Raw genomic sequence first — 18,097 nt, forward strand, 5'->3', positions numbered from 1 at the left:
TGTCCGCATTCTGATCTCAGGAGGGCCTATTTTATATTTCTGGTCGAGATACTTTCTGTGTGCCCCTTTTTGGATGCATATCCATCAATCCTCTTCTTTCTGACATTTTGGTCATAAATATTCCCTCCACGAAGGATTTGATGTACTGAGTATCAGATTACATCATCATAGGTCTGACTGAACTGATTTCCCTTCGAAAAATATTTCTTTTGCATCATAACAGATATGATTTCACTTGTTCGACTGATGACCTATTCATTTTGCAGAAATTCACATTGAATATAGAACGAAGAGAAAAACTTTTGTCTAATTTCTACTAAGTTTACTATTTGTTCGGTCGCAACAAATAATGAACTTAGTAGAAATCAGACAAAAGTTATTTTCATTATTCTATAGATCAGATTTTCATCTACAAATTCTTTGATCAGTGATTTGATCAGTGATTTGTTCAGACATGTCAAGGGGTTGACTGATTTCCCTTCAGGAAGGAGTTGGGTTATTTAGAACAGTACAGCTTCGTCATAGTTCTGATTATTAACTAGAATTTCTTTGGTCGATGATTTGTTTAGATATATCAAGGGTTCTGGCCAAACTGATTTTCATTCACTAAGGATTTGGCGTGTTGAGTGTTGTATTTGTTTATCATTATTCTGATTTTCTTTATCGATGATTTGTTTAGGCATATCAAGGACTTCTGACTGCACGAACTGATTTGTTTCCCAGTGTTTGGCTGGATTCTGTACCACAAATATCATACCAATTCAATATAATTATACAATTATAATCCCGAAAACTTACATTTTTCAGATGACATTAACGGTTTTTCAATATGATCCGATGAACCTAAGATCCTGAATGGATTCAGTGGTACTAATTAAAAACGTTAATATATCAGAAGTGTCAGTGTCGAATAGAGACAGCTTATCAGAAGAAAGTATTTCGAAACAAAACATCCCGTCGACTTTTAAGGCCTCACAAAGCCCCATTATTTAGATGTTTTCCAGATATTAATTTTCAGGTATGTGAACCAAGGGATGTTTTCAAGTCGAAATTACGAGATAAAAGTCAAAATTACGAGATAAAAGTCGAAATAACGAGATAAAAGTCGAAATTACGAGATAAAAGTCGAAATTATGAGATAAAGGTCGAAATTACGAGATAAAAGTCGAAATTTCGACTTTTGAGTCAAAATTATTGTCAAATTAACAAATAAATCTGTGGCCCTTTTACGCTTCCGTAAACTTCTCACCAGAAAGCCTTTCTGAAGAGAATATTAAGATCCGAAACTAAATTAGAAAACCGCCGTAACTCCAGCTTCTCATAGTCTCCAATTGTTTCCCCCAGCCGGAACATAAATGCGTCGCTTACTACTATGTTTTCCTTCTATTAACTCAGTTCTCATTGTTATTTTAATGACTATTTCAGAACTCGTGAAGTACGTTTTCGAATTAAAATCATGCAAATACCGGGGCCCTCCGCGTCTCGAAATCAACCGCAGAGCGAGACTCTAGAGGGCGCAGCCGTTGCCTATTTACATTCCGCATAAACAGCAGAATAATGGCAGAACCGGCCGATCCGGATCGCACTTTCCGGTACAAAATTAAATTGCACCACGCGAATGCGACGCTTTCCTTGATGGATGGGTAATCCAGAGGCGACGGAATTGACGGATTTATGGGGTCTTTTAGGCTTTGCAGGCTATATAAAAGCCATATTTACGAAGTACGAGGATGATGCTACGTAAGCGGGGACGCATAATCGTTATTACAGTTTTTATTGGGTGGTTACAAAAGCAGGTGTTGTTGATGAGTATACCTATAGGTTATCCTTGGAGAACGGTGCAAACTGCTAAGGTAGGACGCATTGTTCGCGAAGCCAGATCCAAGCCGAATGAAATAGGAGTGTGTTGTATCTAAGTAGGAATGCAACCTGGGCCTCATCATGTTTCACAACCGGATCCTCTGACGACTTTTCAGAATACTCAGCTTTGCATACCGGGTCAAATAAAAAACAAAATATGCTTATAAACATAGCTTTAGGCTGCTTTCTTGGATGATACAAGCTGCAGGCATACCTTTACATTGCATATGGAAAGATTGATATGCACGACCAATAGAGGAGAAACTGTTGTAGCATGGGTAGGAAAGGGGCTTGGCCCCACTGTAACTGAACTTTGAAATGGATGAGTTATTATGTTTTCTAGACCATGATGGCTATAAAGTACTGAGCTATGCCTTTGACTTAGTCATTCTAGTAAAATCCAGTAATGATCCAGCGTTTAGAAAGGGTAGCTACCTTGGGCAGAGCTTAAACGCAATTTCACAAGCTGTACTTACTTCTTGATTGTTCATTACTAAATGAAGCTAAAGACAGTTTTATCTCAGTGGGGCATTAGAATTCCCAGATAAACTTTTGCATACCACGCCACTGTATCTCGCTCAATCAACTAATCGTTTATCAGTGTCAGTGTCATCATATACATCATTTATAGCGGTTACAACATTCAGTAATTGTGGACCGATCACTATAAATCATTATCTTCATTTTACAGGTTTTCAAATCAATTGAAACGTTATTCACAAATAATAGACTTAAAATCGACATAAAATTACAGAATTTCAATTTGATGAAATTTGACACGATCGAAGCAGAATCAATAAATCGAAAATAAAGTTTATTATATAATCCGAAAAATAATTGAATGTTAAGGACATAATGAAGACGTTTATATTTGGGTACACCATTTTATAAATTCAAAGTCATTTGAAAGATGTTCTTGGTAAGTGTTTCGTGAACATAAACGTATTGAAGATACCAATATATTTTTACCGACTGACTATATTAGGTCAATGCAAATAATTTTTGCAGAGAAAAAAATTGATAACAGTAATTGAGGTAATACGTTATATGCCGTATTTTTTTGTCTTGCATTTCCAACAGACTATACTACACATGTCCATATAGTTAACTCATTATTTCTATAATTGACAAAGAAATACCATTTTTCGATACTTCTTCTTAATCCGATTTTTACGAATTTCTATAAAATGAAAGTTACGGTATTGTCTCTTAGTAAATGACATATATGTCTCAAGTTTTATCAATAAATGTCATAGATATTGATATATAGCCAATGGAAGATGGAAGATGGAAGTTTTATCAATAAATGTCATAGATATTGATATATAGCCAATGGAAGAATCATTAATTACTTCTATATTCATTTTTTTTTCTATTGATGTATCCTAATCACTTTTTGTGATCATGAAGGAATCAATAAACATCAACATTATTGCCGTTCGAAGCCTCACTTGATAATCACCACATGGGCTGAAAAGTCTCGGGTCTAACCCATAGATGGCGTTAGTTTAATTGCATTCGCCGCTTTTTTAGTAATAACATTCAGAAGAAAAAGCTGTTGACATTTAATGATATTCTACTTTTCAGCCAGGGAGTTAGGTGGAAGATGATCTTCCCCTCAAGGGTGTTCGTAATCTTACCGAAATTACAGCTACTGCTGAGACTATAAAGATATCCAGAGGTTGCTGACTATTATTTCTTTAACCTCCTGTTGAAATTGCGAGGAGACTAGGTGATGAACCAAGCTTTGTTTCGAAGCCGGCATTCTGGTGCGCCCATTTTTTCTCCGATATTCGTGCATTGAGATTTCTGTCGACTCTACAGATGATGTCTTCGTAAATGGCAATATTATCACTGTTCACTATTTAGATTTGTTCTTTAAGGACAGTTTGGTCCAACATTGCATTCAGGGTTCAACCTAGCTCCACTGATAAGACTGGCTGGTGTTAGATTGTAAATGGTTTGTTTTGGGGCTCTGGTTTCATCCACGTTCTTGTATGTTTTCTTATAGTGAATTGGTACTGCTATAAAATACCATGATGCTACTCAGTCTTTAGTATTTATCTGACTTTCAGTTTACATAAAAAAATTGAAGTGTTTTTGTTCTAGGAACCCAAATAAAATGTCAACAGGAGTGGAACATTCTATTCCCCACTTGTTGGTAGTACCTAATGCCCTGTTCAAAGAAATAATCCATCACAGAAAATGTTAAACGTCACCAACATACTTCATCCACTCGGTCTTTTTCAGAGTTTCGTCTGTAAAAACGTAGTATTAGCTCACTACCGATCCATTTCTAGCCCCTAGATCAACAGGAAAAGCCAGCATTCATTCACATGGCCCATCGATCAGTCAACAGCACGAACGAAATCGCTTTTCGGTGCTTGCTACATCAATTTCTGTTTTCAATTTTCAATCAGTTCGATAATCGCTTGACGGAATGAGAACGCAATAAACCACTCCCGAAACAATTTAGACAAAAGTCCGGCGATCAGGGCGCTGTTGCGAACCCAAGAGTGCCACCACGAGTCACGTACTATTGCGGCTTATGGGAAATTGGAAAGAATATTATTTTTGGTCGGACAAACATGCAATAACGGAATGCTGTTCATAGGCGTGGAATTGGAGACAGATCATTTTCGGTATTGATCCATCAATTGCTGTCGGCAGACATTGTGTGGTTATTACTAGTCTTTTTTTCATCTGATCCAACTGACTTGTTTCTTTATTCCCAGTTCTCGAAAAACATTGCAGTCATGGGCTGTTCATAGGCCTGGTTAATAGGCGTTCATAGGCATGGAATTGGAGGTGTGTTCATAGGCGTACAATTGGAAATACATTCATTTTCGATCTTCATCTATCAATTGCTGTCGGCAGATATTGTGTGGTTATTACTAGTATTTTTTTCATCTGATCTATCTGACTTGTTCCTTTATTCCCAGTTCTCGAAAAACATTGCAGTCATGGGCTGTTCATAGGCCTGGTTAGTAGGCGTTCATAGGCATGGAATTGGAGGTGTGTTCATAGGCGTACAATTGGAAATAGATTCATTTTCGGTCTTGATCTATCAATTGCTGTCGGCAGATATTGTGTGGTTATTACTAGTCTTTTTTTCATCTGATCTATCTGACTTGTTCCTTTTTTCCCAGTTTTCAGAAAACATTGCAGTCATGGGCTGTTCATATGAGTGAAATTAGAGATAGATTTATTTTCGGTCTTGATCTATCAATTGCCGTCGGCAGACATTGTGTGGTTATTACTAGTCTTTTTTTTCATCTGATCCAACTGACTTGTTCCTTTATTCCCAGTTCTCGAAAAAATTGCAGTCATGGGTTGTTCATAGGCCTGGTTCATAAGCGTTCATAGGCATGGAATTGGAGGCGTGTTCATAGGCGTGCAATTGGAAATAGATTTATTTTCGGTCTTGATCTATCAATTGCTGTTGGCAGACATTGTGTAGTTATTACTAGTGTTTTTTTCATCTGATTCGTCTGATTTGTTCCTTTCTTTCTAGTTTTCAGGAAATATGGCAGTCCTGGGCTCAATGCATCTATCCTCCCATATTTTCCTGACATCCATTCCAACAATCTTGTTTCTCATACTAGCCTGTTGTGTAGTACATCTCGCCTGTTTCAGAGTTACTATACGACAGCTGAACCAATTCATAATATTTATAAATAATCCTAGTTTCTTATATCTGACCATCACACATAATCATAACAAATTTGAGTTCCATGTATTCAAAAAACCGAGCCATACAGCCATTACCATCCCAAATGATTCTTTCCACCCAGACAGTCATAAATTAGCAGCCTACAATTCAGTGCTGCACAGAGCATTATCACTTCCGTTATCTGCTGAAAATCTATATAGGGAAATTAAATCAATTATACAGATAGGACAGAATAATGGTTTCAACGCAGATAAAATCCAGAAGTTAGTCAGAAAATAAAGCCTCAATTTTATGTACAGATTAATACCTATACTCCCAGATCAAACAAGCAGAAATCAAGACATTTGTAACCTTAACATATTTTGGTAAAAGAACAGAGACAATTTCATGATTTTTTAGAAAAAAACAATGTGAAAGTGGCATTCAGGTCACATGTCAGGTTATCTGATTTGCTTTTCATTACCAAAGATAAAGTGGACAAGTTGGAGACATCTGGAAGCTTATGTGTCCGGAGTGTAATAGTATTTATGTGGCACAACGTGGTCGAAATTTCCCAAAACGGTATGCTGAACATGAGAGGTCCTTCAGACTCCCCTTCAGTGGGGGAGGATGGACAAGATTCTATATTTTGCACTCAGAAACCGTGTGGGGGAGATTCTATCTCAGGACACTCAACCCCAGGGGCGTAGTGGTGGGTTAGTTTATTGTAGTTGTTTGAAGATGTATTTGTAGTATGAAAGTGCAGTAACGTTAGTTACGAATAAAACATAGAAAGAAAATATTTTAAAAATAATTTTCACTTTAAGAAAAAGCAGTGTCATTTTTTTCTTGTCTTCAGAGTGAATCCCGCACGAAAACCACTGACAATAAAATATTTTTTCAGCAGAAGATGCTTTTGTTGCATATAGAAGATACGCACAACGTTTTCATGAAAATATCTAGGATCACAACAGAGAAATCATTTTTTTTCTCAAAACTTTAAAGATCTGTAGGTCAAAAATTAGGACATTTGGGACATATGTTCAAATGAAGTTTTTTTTCTCTTATTGGCATTTCATTAAGAAACACACTACAACTGACTTGAGTTTTTATTAAACTTGTGAAAATCTGCCAGAAATATATTAAGCTAGTACTATGTTGCTGTATCGCTGCTGTTCCAATGTTTTGACAGAATCAGAATCAACGAATTTCGGCGTGCGCAGCGTTATAGAACAGTTCTTTAAAAAAAATTGTTCAACAGCGCCATCTTGTGGCGAGATACAGAAAAATTGATAGCCTAAAAACTTTCTCTATGAAAAATTACTTATTTATGTCAAGTTTCATCACGATCGGTTGGGCGATGTAGAAGTTTATCACTTACCAACCAACCAACCAACAAACATCCATTTTTATATATTAGAGTAGTTGTTGCCCGCGGCTTCGCTCGCGTAGAATTTGGTAGTTGTAGTATTAATCAGTACTATGTTGCTGTATCGCTGCTGTTTCAATGTTTTGACAAAATCAGAATCAACGAACTCAGGCGTGCGCAGCGTTATAGAACAGTGCTTTCAAAAAATTGTTCTACAGCGCCATCTAGTGGCGAGTTCCAGAAAAATTGATAGCCTAAAAACCTTCTCTATGAAAAATTACCTACACATGTCAAGTTTCATCACGATCGGTAGAGCGATGTAGAAGTTTATCACTTACCAACCAACCAACAAACATCCATTTTTATATATTAGATTAGCGACTCTTTCGGCTCGCTAGGTGACTTGTAGGTCAATTTGTGATACTTATCTTGAGTTGAACTACAGCAATTTTCGTAGGGATTTTTGATTTTTTTTCAATAAAATATAGCTGGCCTCACTCGCTGCTAATATGGCTTTCTATAGGTGGAAAACATTTCAGAATAGTTAAAATAGTTCAGAAAAACAAATATTTTCTGTTTATAATATTACTTGAGATTAAGAAAACGTTACTTCTTGAATAGAAATTTTTTTTAGCTTTCTACTTCTCCAAATTTATAAAAAAAATTGGGAAACTTGAGAAGGAAGAAGCAATTATGTTCAAAATCAACTCGCAAAGATCATGCTGAAATACACGATGTTCATGTTAAAGTAGTCATTTAGGAAGGGTTCCAGTTTATACCATAAAGAAACTTCTGGGCATGATCTACAAAGAGTATTTTGAAATCAATGTCTTCCTTCCTTCCTTTGAAAATTTACCAAATTTTTTATTCGAAGATGGAGCAGTAGAGAGCCATAAAGTTTTTTTTTTCAAAAAACTGATCGCTTCTGAAAAATATACCTCCTTTAATTTTAAAACTTGTTACCCAAAAGTGGACATAACAATGTATCACACTTACTTCACAGTTCTAATGATCTCTCTATAATCGGCGTCAACACGAACGGGGCTCAACAATTCACAACAATTATCAATTATGGCGCATTAAAGCGAGCCCCTCAAACAAAACCATGTGAAGTTCGGCGTTCCGGAAAGCTGCTCCGAACAGATGTTGGAGTTCCATTCGGTTATTTTGTTTGTTACATTATTTTAACATGATTATGCTTATATTGGATCGGGCCGGAGAAAGAGCTGGAAATCTCATTATTTTTTTCAGGAGCATCGCTGCCTGTGTGAAATGAATCAACATGGGGACCAGCGTTTCTCTCGCTCAAGCTGAAATTCGGGGGAGAGCAAATATACCCTGAGAGTGATTTTTTTGACTTCAAATGAAAACCATTTCAGAACATTCTGAATATAAAATACACAAAGTAAACGAAATCAAAGTTAACTAGAAAAGATGGATGTAACGATCTAGTTGTTTCAAAGATGAATCTTTTTTTAATTTTTGATTTTTTATATTTTTTACCTTTTATACTTTTTGAAGCAAATACATAACTATTAATATTTTTTGTAAACAATATGTATAATATTTGATTTGGAAGGGTTATGTTTTTAGGAGTGATTAATTTTTGGGAAAGAAAGTTTTTGGCTTTCTACTACTCCATCTAATACAAAGAATTTTTTTCTTTCGTGTAATTCAATGTTTATATGAAAGTAGCTGTTTCAGGAGGACTTTCTTTCAGTTTGTGTCTGAAAGTTACTTCTTTGCATGATCTACACATCCATGTATAGAGTTACTTATTTTCAAATTAATCAATCCTTCCTTTCTTTGGAAGATTCTCTCATCCATTTTTTTGTATCAGATGGAGTAGTAGAAAGCCAAAAACTTTCTTTCCCAAAAATGTATAATATTTATTTGAAAAATTCAGGTTTGCGTAGCTTTTCTTCATATATTGATCACTACAAATATTTAGTTGATAATGATGGATATATTAATAATGGAACTCAATCGTCTCAAAGAAATCGTAGATATTTGCAAGTAAACTCTTTCAATATGTTAATTCGCTGCACCCTCTGTCGAGAGAAACGAACTATGTTGTATAGTAATTTCAGAGATGTATCAAATTGACAATTCAATCGTATATGATAAAACCAGTGGGTGGATACCTTTACCTTCAGGTGAATATACTGCAACGTTGATACAAATGGACCAAAATAATAATAATAATATTTATTTGCCAAAAACGACTACAGTAACCAATATCAATATTACAAATAAATAAAGAGTTAGACACATAAAGCATTGCTGTGTATAGTGGTTTAGAGAAAAGAGAAAAAAAGGGGAACGGATTAGAAAAGAAAAGAATGAAAGTTATCATTTTATATACATCACAGAATATCCCATCATAGTTTGGTAATATAGTAATTACCTTTTGTATCGATGAATCGGTGTAAGTTTTCTCGAGGTATACTAATTAACTGGAGAAATAGACTTTAATCTTCGTCGAGTAAGTACCTACCTTCTGATTTTGTCATTTAGAGCGGCATTTTTCTGAAAACAGTTTACGCTCTGAGATTGAATTGGCCGCCGATAGACATCATTGAATACTAACCAGTCAGACATGGTCAAAACCAAAATATGATAATGCCACGAATCAGGTTTTGGACCGAAATAAAAAAAACACTGCAAACCATTTAAAATTCAAAATTGTGACTATTCAAAATAATATTTTTGATGACATGAATATGTTTCGTAACTTTATTCGAATACACTTGAAAATATCAACTTTTACATCTAAAGTTTCGGAATGTCAATAAACCTGCTTGGTAATTGGCAAGACACATTCTGACTGGTCTTTTTTTCAACTTGTCCTTATATTGATATAAACGTTCAACATTCTTTGTTTCTTCGGCATTTGTAATAGATGTCTTTGGAAACAAAGACAAAAGTGTTGAAAAATTAAAATGTGAACATTCACAAATAAACTTTTTCTATTGAAATTATCGGTACTGAATACACTTCCAAAAACATAGACAAAACAATTCACAGTAAAAGTTTTGAGTGTTTTTCACTGACCGAAGGACAGTGCGGCAAAAAGTATGTATTGTTCATCCAAATTTATTGTATCGCCTTCAAAGTAGGTCCTTTCCGAAATAATACGCTTATACCAACGAACAAAACCATCATCAAAACATTTTTTAACGCATTTTTTGGAATCGACTTCATTACTCGCTGCAAATTCTCTTTTATGTCATCTATAGACTAAAAACGGGTACCACGAAGTGGTAATTTGAATTTTGGATAAAGAAATAATCGACTGGAGCATTATCGGGTGAATACGGTGGCTGTTCGTTAAAAATTGTTGCGTTTTTGGCCAGAAATGTGGCCACACAACACTCAGATAATATTTTTTTTTACTGTATCACCTTCTGACAAAAATTTCAAGTGCACAACAACGCCGTAATCTGAAAAAAACTGTTAACATCACCTCACCTTTACTTCTGATCGACTTCGACAATTATTTTTCGGTTTCGTCTCAGTTGCAAGGCGTCATTCCAAAGCTTTGGTTTACGTATCAAACTCGCAAAGCCATGTCTTATCACCACTCACAAGTTGATTCATGAAAGTGGGGTCTGAATTGACTATTTCTAACGAGTCAAACATTTCAGCAGCTATCTCTCAGATGATTTTCAGTCACTATTTTCTTTCCTTCAGCGATGTTGAGTCAAATTAAAAATGTTACTGGCCGACAAGAGTGAGGCAAATCTTCCTCCATATCTCGTACACTTTGAGACAAATTCTTTGTTCGAAATTTTTATCAAATGTAAAAAGCATAAAACACATTTGAGGTTAATCAACAAATTGAGTACTAAAAACTGGTTTTCAAATGACCGATTCCTAGTACTTTCTAAGTGATTTTGTTCTTTGTAAGTACATTCACTAAATACGTTTCAATAAAAGCTTGCTCTAACAATTGAGGCTATGAGTGCAATAACGGACCAACCCCAATATTTGTAAATGGTAGAAAATGAGTTTTAAAAAAAGTGAAAATTAGAAGATCTACTATAACCTTGTTTAAGAATATTTTTGGACTTGAATGAATGGAAGTATGTTAGATAATAGTTATTTTATGAATTTGATAAAAAAATTCGGGTACACACCTATATTCCATTTTTTAATGTGGGTTGGTCCACTTTGCAGTTGAAATATTTTACGCTATTGAATGGGTTATCCCACAAAATAATACACTCGATATTACATAAAAGACTTTATTCGAACATAATGTGTATACAAACATAAGAAGTTAGAATGTTTAATTCTCTTCGACGTCAAATGGGCCAATTATTTCACCTCCGGCTGCTTGAGCTGAAGATCTCAGGTTTTTATAAAATTCATGGTGTATAGGAGGGATCAATTCCATTAACTGAAGAAGATCTCTTTTTTTGGCTTCATTAATGGTATTACCATTTGGATACAAAAGTGGCAATTCCATTGTATTCTTGGAAACAGATTTCCTTTTTTTAAGATCGACTGTTTCAAAATAAACATCTTCGTGGTTTGAATACTTATATTGAAGAGTATTGGGAAAGTCTTTCCTAAACCTCAACCATTGAATTTTAAGCCACTCTACCTTGGTTTTGGATTCCGAAACTTTTCTGTTGGTTATAGTACTTTCCAGAAATTTCGTAGAAAAAAAATTCGATTTGTCCATGTTTATTACTATGAATGGATGTTTCTTCCTTGCGTGCTTTATGACTGTATGCCAGTCTTGGGGTATAAATACATGTGGATGGAATTTTTTTTCTTTTTCTATTAGACCAAAATCTTGGTCAGATGGTAAGTAAGAATGACCACTTACCAGAAACTTGTGGTCTATTTCTTCCACAGTAAAGTTTCTAGATGCAGTTATATAGTTACATAATAACGACATTTTGATATTACGATTCTGACCGCCACATTGGTCAGAATACATAATGAGTCGTTTAGACTTTATGTAATTTTTAATGTAAAATAGAATGCAGGATCCTACCTCTTGAGGACCCCTAGAGGCGACGGTTTCATCCCACACAAACATAAAGGAGTTGTTAGTTCCCATTTCATGGATATTAAAGCAGTAAGTCCATAATTGCCTCTTGTAATAACAAATTCCTGCGGTAAGCACAGGTGTAGGCAAAGTCTTCATCAGATCGAAACAGATTACAGACGCGCTTCCATTTTTTGCCATTTCGGTGTCTCTTTTTAAAGAGTCTCTAGCACTCTTCGCCTTCTTCTGATGCAGTTCTCTTTCAGTTTCGAGTTTTCCCCTGGATTCAGTATCGGCAGCCTTTATTTTTACTTCAAATAAGTCACACTTCTTACAAGAGTCAGTAATTGGTGGATGAAAGTGCAAATTATATTCCTTGTTGAACGTATCTCGGAATATAAAATAAGACAGGGGATCCTGTGTTTCATCTTTATACAACTGGTACATTTTACCGAGACTCAAATCTGGAGACAAGTATTTTCTATGGTTGCTTTTTTCCCGGCCATAGTGAGATTCATACCATGGAAATTTTTCAATGAAATCCTTTAGTTCCATTTTCTTTACGTCGGATGTTTTATTGTGCGGTGGATGTTTACCACGTTTATCACAAGGTGGTGGTGTTCCTAAAGATTTATGTTTGAGCAGTCTGTCTAATCTACCAGCAGAAACTTGAAATACCGCTTGAAAAAATGGTTTGCACACCTTATGCTCCACACCATCCTGTCTGGGTAAAAAGTAAAGCCTGGTATGTTCCCTCTTGGATTCTGGGTTCAGAGTGTAACACCGCAACTTATTAACGACTTTAATCAGGCCAAATAAATATGCAGTTTGCAAGTCGAAGGATTCTAAAGTATAGAAGTTGTTATGCAGTTCCATTTGCCTTTCTGCTGGAAGCAAAAATGAACACCGTCCTTTACATTTGCATTCAAATGGTTTGAAAGATTTAGAACGTACAGTTTTACTCGATTTAGTCACATACTCTTGTCCAGCACACTTTTTTCTTTTGTTGATGGTTCTTTTCCAGTTTTCAGGATTGCGGACACGCTTTTTAGGCTTAGAATGACTGGATGTCGTTGGTTCCGCGCTATCGATATCTGCTTCTGTATCGTCGTCTTGTTCCCCGTCCCTATTAGTTTCCTCCAAATCTCCATCCGAAGGCAAGTACTCCGATCCAGAATCCGCAAATGGATCTGATTCTGAAACGCACAAATTACAACCGTGGAACAATTTTTTAATCCAATTTTTAAGAATGACAACTAAATACTATTATTTAAAAGCAAAAACTATCCCACAAAAATAAAATTAAAAAATATATCATAACCCACAGTTAAATGTTTTTACATTCATACTTTTTTATTTCTATTTATAAAATATACCTACTCACCTCTACTTGTAACATCTCCATCGAAATCCATATCAACAGAATGAATAATATAGTTCACAATAATTAAAAGTCACAATGATAAAATTCACAAAAAGGTTCAAAAGTAATAATCAAGAATGACAGCCAAACGTGTAACTGTCAGCAGCACAGTGGACTAACCGCGGTTGGTCCACTTTGCTTCTCTAAAATGCTATCAAATATGGAGTGCCAAAACTACTTTAGTGTAGCCATCTAGTAACAAATAGAAAAAGGTGGATTGGTCCACTATGCAGCTGATAGATGTCAACTAGACGGTTAATATCCTATAATAAAACAAATTTTGAATTTTTGTGGGTTGGTCCGTTATTGCACTCATAGCCTCAATTGTTTCCCTTTACTTTTATTTTTGCACTATTTAGTTCATGACGGTCACAAAGGCAATGGGGAGGCCGATGTTCTAGTCCGTGAAGACGCATTCAAGGCATTGTTCGGTCCAGAACCCTTCCGCGAGGTAGTGAAAGTATGTATAAAGACATCAATAAACTCATGGATGCAAGCCGAATCGATATATTGGTGGAATAAGCTTCCAGGAATGAGGCAGCCGATCTAATCTAATCTAGTTCATGAGTCTAAACCTGAGTAATGTGATACCTATCAGATGAGATGTCCGCCATATTGGGTTTAACATAGCGGTATTTAATTGATTGTGCATTGTCATGAGAACCAAATGTGTTTGTGAAATTTCATCTCAATCGTTCAAAGTTAACCGGTTCAAAATGCACTTTAAGATTACAGATTGACTAAAATAAAAGCTTGGGAAAGCATATATAAAATGCGAATATTCGAAGACAAACAAAGCTCCGTTTCTTTGGAATATCAAAGTAAAGCATGTATTTGTTCCGAAGTCTGACCTTTCGCTGTAACACACTTCGATTTCCCAGGGCCGAATTGAGAATTCGTTTTTGCTAAAGGGAATAAATTGTCCTCAAATTGTTACGTAACTCCCCCGAAGAGAGATCGATACACAGCGAGGCGACTCTCCAAGAAACTTCATCCCTCATTTTGCGGAGAGTAACATGAGTTGGGTTTTTTATTACGCGTTCAATTATTCAGCCAAGACTCCGAGTTCTTCTTTGAATTAATTTCACAATCAAGCTGTGAGGATATTAGATTTTCAGATGTTGACATTAAAGAAATGAGGCAGCTGTCATCTTCACGAGTAATAATTTTTTTCAGCTTCTAGTTGTTTGTATGATGAAAATTGTTCATTTAAATAATATAGAAATGAAATGCTTTCACGACAAAAATTAACAAATGAAAGTACCTGGTTGTAATGATAGTTGCAGGATATTTTGTAGAACCCACTATGAGTAAATTTTGAAAGCTTTGTTTATCTCGAGTCAATTAAGCTAATATCATCTCCGATATCTGTTTAAAATCTGTTTTTCCGTTAACCAGCTGTCGCACCCCTACGAACGACAACCCTCAGAAATCGAAACTTGTGCGAGCTAAGGATTAACGAGGTCTTACCTTTTAACGTGTGATTCCTAACACGGAATGCACCTTTACTCTGATATCAGGATAACCGCATGAGTGAAAAATACGTGTCTAATAGTGCCTGGTTATATATTTTTACAATTATTTTGTCAGTAGTTTTGATAAAACGAATAAAAAAAAATCAAGATAAAAAATGAAAATGATCACAGAGTAAAGATAACTGAAAAATAAAAAGAATAAAAATGTAAATAAGCAGAAAATCGAAAAGTAAATTAAAACGGATTTCAAATCAAGTTAACTCGTGAAGTAATTGGTTTGAAATCATTTTTAATTCTTTGGTTATTTTCATTTTCATTATTTTTTTTGACTGTTCTTTTGATTTCGTGGTCATTTTCATTTTGTATCTTGATTATTTTATTCGTTTTATTGTATTTTCATTTCAAATTTTATTGTTTAATATAATTGATATTTCAGATATTTATTCTAATTTTATTTGTTCTATCAGAGATTTCAAATCATAGTATATCTTATTAGACAACGGAAGTCCGAACTAATAAAATTAACCATGAAACATTGTCAACCACTTTCAAACCAAAAAGCATTTTTGTGATTTCTAAACTACTTCTTGTTTTGTGTTTCAAATAGGTGATTAATATCAATTCATCTTCAGAGATTTCCAAACCTATCAGAATTATGGTTGCACCTGGACAATTTTTAAACTGACCCATATATGGTTTCTGAATCGAGTTCTTCTCTAGGTTTTTTCTGAATCTGAACCTATTAAAATTTTATTGGTTTGTTTCTGGCTGGTTTCTGAACCAATCTACATTTTCTGTTTATTCGACCCACGTCTTTCTACGATGCTCAATTTTGGATCCATTTCCGTTTTCCTTCAATCTGAAACATTTGTTCTAGGACCTGACTTTCCTACATTTGGATCTACATCATTTGTTTTTCGATCTCCCTCCCACATTTTCAGCCCCTCATTCCTTATTTTTGGACAACTGAATGAAATTTCAGATTTGATAAATCAAAAAAAACGCTGTTAAAGCGTGCTTGTCACCGATTCTTGATAAGTATACAGAGTTTAAAATAAATCTGTAAGTTTAAAGTTAGTCAAAAGCGAGTCCAAAAGACTCTGTCACAAACAAACATACAAGTGAAGCTAATGAAAGCGTGTAAAATGGGTTTTAAACTGCTGTCCTCAATAGCACAAAGACATACGGCATTTGACTCTGTGTTCTGTTTTATTTGTATTTTGAAGGGTTTATTTAACACAAACCTGGGTTCAATTGCATCACTGGTTGCCTGCAGCAGAGGTTGCGCAATAAGCGCTTCTCGCCATAGGCTCAGCCTCAATTGACCCATTCCTACTTCGAGGTTTACACCAGCCGCCCGCAATCGTAACATGGCCATTAACGCAACCTCCACGTATAGGTCCAGAGGGGTCAGACCAATAATTAATATCATTGCCGCGGTGGGTGTTGTTATCATGGATCCTGTAATGTTTAAACAAGCCAGTCGTTGTATTTGATATAATTTTTAGATGGCCGTTGCTTGTAGAACTTTCGGTTCTTCAGGATATCATTATAACTGATCTCCTCTCCTCTCCATAATGATCTCCTGGGGATGCTAACTTAGTTGGCGAAACGGGCGACAAGAGACCGTATTTTTGTTTTGGTGTTGGGAAAGTGTTTTCAGTAGACGTTCCGCATTGCTTATTATGCCAATCAATACGTTGCCTTTTCATCTTCATTCTTAATTTCAAAATGGAAAAGTTGAGACCGATAAAAACAATAATCCTTCAAAAAACATACTTTTTCCATTATCGTAGCATTATATTTCGGAGAAAATAATCGTTACGACTCTGCTGCGGACTGTATTAAAGGCGGTAATACTCCCAAGTTCCGGGGTAATATTTATTCATTTAGCTAAAAGTTGTCTGCTCCGAGAGTTAATAAGCAATTTGTTTCGCGATTAGTTTGGACAGGTAGAAACGCGAAGTAAGTGTCTCTTGCTTCCAGGTTTTCCCATTTTCCTATCCGCAGAGGTGAATTATTATCTCTGTAGTTTATTTAAGGTACGAGGGAAGGGGTACAGTAATATTCATGTTGAGGTTTTAACAACAAAAACAACAAAACGATATTCAATGGAAAGTATAATTACGATAGCATTTAAATCTTAGTCTGGTTCCGAATGAATGTTCATGGATCAACTTAGATTGTGTATTCATGGCAGAATGAAATAGTCTTTGAAACAAATATTTAGACTTGGAATTTATCAATTCGACGATGTTACCAATATATCCTAGCTCTAATAGAATGGCAAAACTTGCTATCATACTAATACTGTTATAGTAATATTTGAAACTTCATATTGATTTCCTTTTTGTAAGATTGGCCTTTTCTTCTCATTATTTCACAAATTATGTTTGATTATAAGTGGGTATATAATATTCCGTCAGGTTCATTTGTGTGTAATTGATGTATCTCATTTAAATTTTATAGGATTCATCAGTGTCGTAAACTTTATATATTCCTCTCAAGGATTCTCATTTCGTGGTTGCTACAATGTATTTACTTTGTTATTTGTCATTGTATACATTGTAAAAATTATTATTATTCAATATGCCTGACTGTCAGAATATTTTTCAATCATCTAGTTGTAGCACTTATATTATATATATATATATATATATATATATATATATATATATATATATATATATATATATATATATATATATATATAATTATATAACAGAAAATATTCATCTGCAAATGAAGAAAGCATTTCATTACAACCATCAATCAAGCCCAGTTCTGGTATTATTACTTCGCTAATATCTCGCTAGAGGTCCTGAACGCGGCCCTGTATTCATAATAAAGGCAGGCCCGCTGTACCCACCAACTGCATAAGCTTAGAAAATTACCGAACGCGGCATGCTTCTGTTGACATTAACATTAACCATCAAGTTCAATATTCACATCGCATCCAGCCAGTTGTGTCTATTCGAGGTGATTAGTATGCTTTGTGTACACAAGTTTGCTTTTGCTTTGGCTTCGGGAGCGGAACGGAGTATAAATAGTTAGTTAGTTAGTTGGCGTAGACAGCACGTACCCGAAATGCTCTAGTTACTGTTATAGCAAGTACTACGATGTATTCATGAGCGGGTGTCACATTGGAGTGTGGAGGAACGAAGTATTGACCATGCTGGTTATTACTGCTGTTTTATTATTATCATTATTATTGCCACCATCACTGCCGACATAAGTTCAGTCCCCTAGTTACTTTCGACAGTATTATTTTTGTACCGAATGTAATAATGATCATCAGAAAAGTTCAAATTTTAAG

At 35.1% G+C, this 18,097-nt stretch overlaps 2 protein-coding genes across 2 annotated transcripts in view; both read right to left on the minus strand.

Moving 5' to 3' along the window:
* Pgant2 (Polypeptide N-Acetylgalactosaminyltransferase 2) overlaps window positions 1-18,097 on the minus strand; it is an 85,639-nt gene that overhangs the window by 31,099 nt on the left and 36,443 nt on the right. The gene's annotated exons all lie outside the window — the stretch shown is intronic.
* Window positions 10,841-13,628, minus strand: LOC141485593 (uncharacterized). Its single transcript, XM_074182531.1, has 2 exons — window positions 13,268-13,628; window positions 10,841-13,079 (listed from the first exon to the last, which is right to left on the minus strand). Exons 1-2 carry the CDS (start codon window positions 13,296-13,298, stop codon window positions 11,173-11,175), a joined length of 1,938 nt encoding a protein of 645 aa, XP_074038632.1. The 5' UTR covers window positions 13,299-13,628; the 3' UTR covers window positions 10,841-11,172.

Source organism: Leptinotarsa decemlineata, unplaced genomic scaffold, assembly GCF_025532065.1.
Source record: "Leptinotarsa decemlineata unplaced genomic scaffold, Ldec_3_MD MMD2_tig00026328_RagTag_RagTag, whole genome shotgun sequence".
Taxonomy (NCBI): Eukaryota; Metazoa; Arthropoda; class Insecta; order Coleoptera; family Chrysomelidae; genus Leptinotarsa; species Leptinotarsa decemlineata.

Bases quoted from the DNA above. Each gene is read 5' to 3' on its own strand.
- LOC141485593 (XM_074182531.1), bottom strand. From the start codon at position 13,298: ATGGATTTCGATGGAGATGTTACAAGTAGAG. The intron at 13,080-13,267 runs GTGAGTAGGTAT...TGTGCGTTTCAG, and splicing joins TGGAGATGTTACAAGTAGAG to AATCAGATCCATTTGCGGAT.